The sequence below is a fragment of the Sinocyclocheilus anshuiensis genome, unplaced genomic scaffold (assembly GCF_001515605.1).
Source record: "Sinocyclocheilus anshuiensis isolate Anshui unplaced genomic scaffold, SAMN03320099.WGS_v1.1 scaffold1172, whole genome shotgun sequence".
Classification (NCBI taxonomy): Eukaryota; Metazoa; Chordata; class Actinopteri; order Cypriniformes; family Cyprinidae; genus Sinocyclocheilus; species Sinocyclocheilus anshuiensis.
In genome coordinates this window covers 432,359-435,699 of record NW_015552679.1, presented here as the reverse complement: position 1 = coordinate 435,699, position 3,341 = coordinate 432,359, and the positions used below count along the sequence as shown (strand labels likewise).

At 29.5% G+C, this 3,341-nt stretch overlaps 1 protein-coding gene across 9 annotated transcripts in view; it reads right to left on the bottom strand.

The window, feature by feature from the left end:
* The window catches only part of hycc1 (hyccin PI4KA lipid kinase complex subunit 1), a 67,107-nt gene that overhangs the window by 4,615 nt on the left and 59,151 nt on the right, over positions 1 to 3,341 (bottom strand). The window contains exon 11 of one of the 9 annotated variants that reach the window (XR_001631795.1): positions 1,732 to 2,003. The exons of 7 other annotated variants lie outside the window; for them this stretch is intronic. Coding sequence is in view for 1 of the 2 variants with exons in the window: in XM_016459287.1 (XP_016314773.1) it covers positions 1,825 to 2,003 (179 nt within the window). In the remaining variant the exon portion in view is untranslated. The remainder of the gene's footprint in view (positions 1 to 1,731; positions 2,004 to 3,341) is intronic. One more of the 9 variants, XM_016459287.1, reaches the window with a different exon arrangement.

The following is a 3,341-nucleotide window of genomic DNA, read 5'->3' as shown; positions in this document are numbered from 1 at the left end:
AATTAATCGGTATCGGCCAGTGTGGTCCAACCTAGCTATCGGTATCGGCAAAATCCACTATCGGTCGACCTCTACTGTTAATAACGAATAAGATTCCCGGTTCAACAGAAGCTCTAGCCACCATATTACTGATATAATGTCGATCACCACAATAAAACATTTCGATTTGTCCCCAAGTAAAAAAAATAAAAAAAATAAAATAATATTATTTAAATAATAATTATATTCTAATTGCAACGTATAATAATAATAATTATTATAAAATTACTATAAACGAAATATATAAATAGTGCTTTTATAATAAAATGATAATATAGTAATATGTAATCAAATATTTTGATTTGTCTCTAAGTAAAATAAATAACAAATAAATTATATTCAAATAATAATTATAATTACATGTAATTATAATTACAACATATAATAATAATAATAATAATAAGTATTATTATTATTGTTATAAATAAATACTATTTAAATAATAATGATCATTTTATTAGAATATATTATTATTATAAAAGTACTATACTTAAAAGTAAAATTTTAAATAATATTTATATCTAATTACAATATATAATTTAACACAATAATATACATACTTATAATAAAATAATAATACAATAATATATGTAACAACATATGTAACTATTTATATTTATAAATAAATAATAATTATATTCTAATTACAACATATAATAATAATAAGTATTACTATAATTACTATAAACAAAATATATAAATAGTGCTTTTATAATAATTATATATTTTATAATGAAATGATAATATAGCAATATGTAAACAAATATTTTGATTTGTCCCTAAGTAAAATAAATAACAAATAAATAATACATTCAAATAATAATTATAATTATATGTAATTATAATTAGAACATATAATAATAATTATTATTATTATAAATAAATACTATATTTAAATAATAATTATCATTTTATTAGAATATATTATTATTATTATTATAAAAGTACTATACTTAAGTCAATTTTTTCAAAAATCTAATTACAATATATAATAATTTAACAATAATATACATAACTATAATAAAATAATACAGTAATATATGTAACAACATGTAAATATTTATAATTATATCTAATTACAATATATAATAATTTAATATAATAGTATATAAAATTATATAAAATAATGTAGTATAAAAATAATAATATAAATAACAATACACGGTATATTTATATATAGTATATATATACAGTGCTTATATAATAATGATGTATAATTATAATGAAAATAATAATTTTGTCAATAACTTTTTTGTATATTAAAATTATCAGGACAAATTTAAACATGCAACGTTATAAAAAATTATAAAATATTTGCATATTGTTTATGCATATTTAAGTACATATAAAATAATATGCATATAAATATTGTTGTTGCAAGGAAATTTTCCACATAATACAGTAGATACACATAATCAGAAGATCATCAGTCACATTTGGGCTTTTACATCTCATAAATTGCCTTAATGTACTAACGTAACGTACAAGCTGATTTGCTGTGGTAATGAACAGTCACTAACGCTGCAGACAGAGCTTTACATCTGAACCAGACATATTCCTTCAGGAAAAAGCAAAAGCAAAGCCTCATACTGAGAAGAAATCCCCTAGACGCTGTTACTGTGAGATTCGGAAGCGTTTACATCTCATTAATAATTAACAAGCTTATCAAGAAGCTCCGCCCACACCAAGTACCTCTGGGCCCGAGGGAGAGGGGAGGGGTGTGCGAGACGAGGGGTGGGTGGGGCTCTAGAACTGAACCCGCCCCGCAGACTTCTGCCTCCTGACCTCTTGACCTCTAGGGTCGACCCCCACCTCTGTGGCGCCCCCTAGCGCCTCCCCCTCCGTCCTGCTGCGAAGAGCCTCTCCGTTGAGCAGCCGCTCGCCGCTGACCCCTGTTACGCTAATCTCAGGGATGGGCCCCGTCACGCAGGAGTCAGGGGACTCTACACTGTCCTCCAGAGACTCTGAGACACACACACACACACACACACACACACACACACACACACGGACACATGCATGACGAGAGGCTGAAACGTCTCAAGACAAACATAAACACTTCAAAATTATAACATGAAAATGGACACAGATGACAATAAAATGAAAGCGACTCCTTCCCATCGAAAGTGATTCACATTTCCTTATAACATATAGTAAAATTATAATACATTATAATGAATATTACATTTAAATTATATTATAAAATATAATTATTATATATTATTATGTTATGTTATTATATTATTGATAGAATTATGTTTTAATAATGTTTAAATGTTAATGTTAAATAATTATACAACTATTAATATAAAATATTATAATACAATTACATTATTATTATTATTATTAATATAATTATAAAATACAACTGTTATTCTGCACTAACTATATTGTAATACTACTAATAAATTTAAATCCAAATTAACATCCACTTTATATTATGAAACACTTGACTCAACTGAACAAAAAGACTCAAAACAAAACAAAAGTAAATCTAATATTATAAAACATATAGTTCTGATCTAATTTCTTAAGAAGTAAGCCGTATGATTTGAGACATCATCTGTAGCACAAATGCTTCACACGGTTAGTGAGATGATTTAGACGGCAAACGTGTCAAATCTAGTAATGGTGACGCCTGCCTCAGCGGATCCCACTAATGAGTGCGTTTGCTGCTTAATTACGGCTGACGAACAGAAACCCCTTCATTACGTCTGAAATGACTGAGTGCTAATTAGTCAGATGGTGATGGGCTCCGGAGAGCCACATCAAAGCGCACAGCTGGAAACCTGTGCCAAACGCGTCACATCAGCAATATCATTAATGTGAGCAGGAATCCCGCTCCGCCCGAGCCGAGGGAAAACCCTCGCAGGGTCTTGAATTATTTTTTTATTAAAATATCCAAAAACCACTAGAACAGTGTTATATATTTTGCTGACTTGTGTACTTACATTATCCCAAATGTTTCGAAGAATGTTTAAATCCAGAGAAATAAGCAATTTTAACTAGTGACACGGTGACATAGTGTCATTGTGTCGCCTGCCAATGACATCATAAACCCTCGATTTCCGGTTTTGTTTTGTAGAAAACATGGAAACACCAAAGACGCTTTAATATGTTGTGCGTTTTATTAGACCGGTGACGACCGCACAGAATAGCATTATAACAGAACTTTCAAATGTATCTAGTATGATAAAACAGCGCTGCTTTACCCCACATACGCACGACCGGAAGCAGCGGAAGCGGTCGACTGTGGCATAATAAAAGCTCCGCTGCTTTACCCCACATACGCTTCGCTTCGA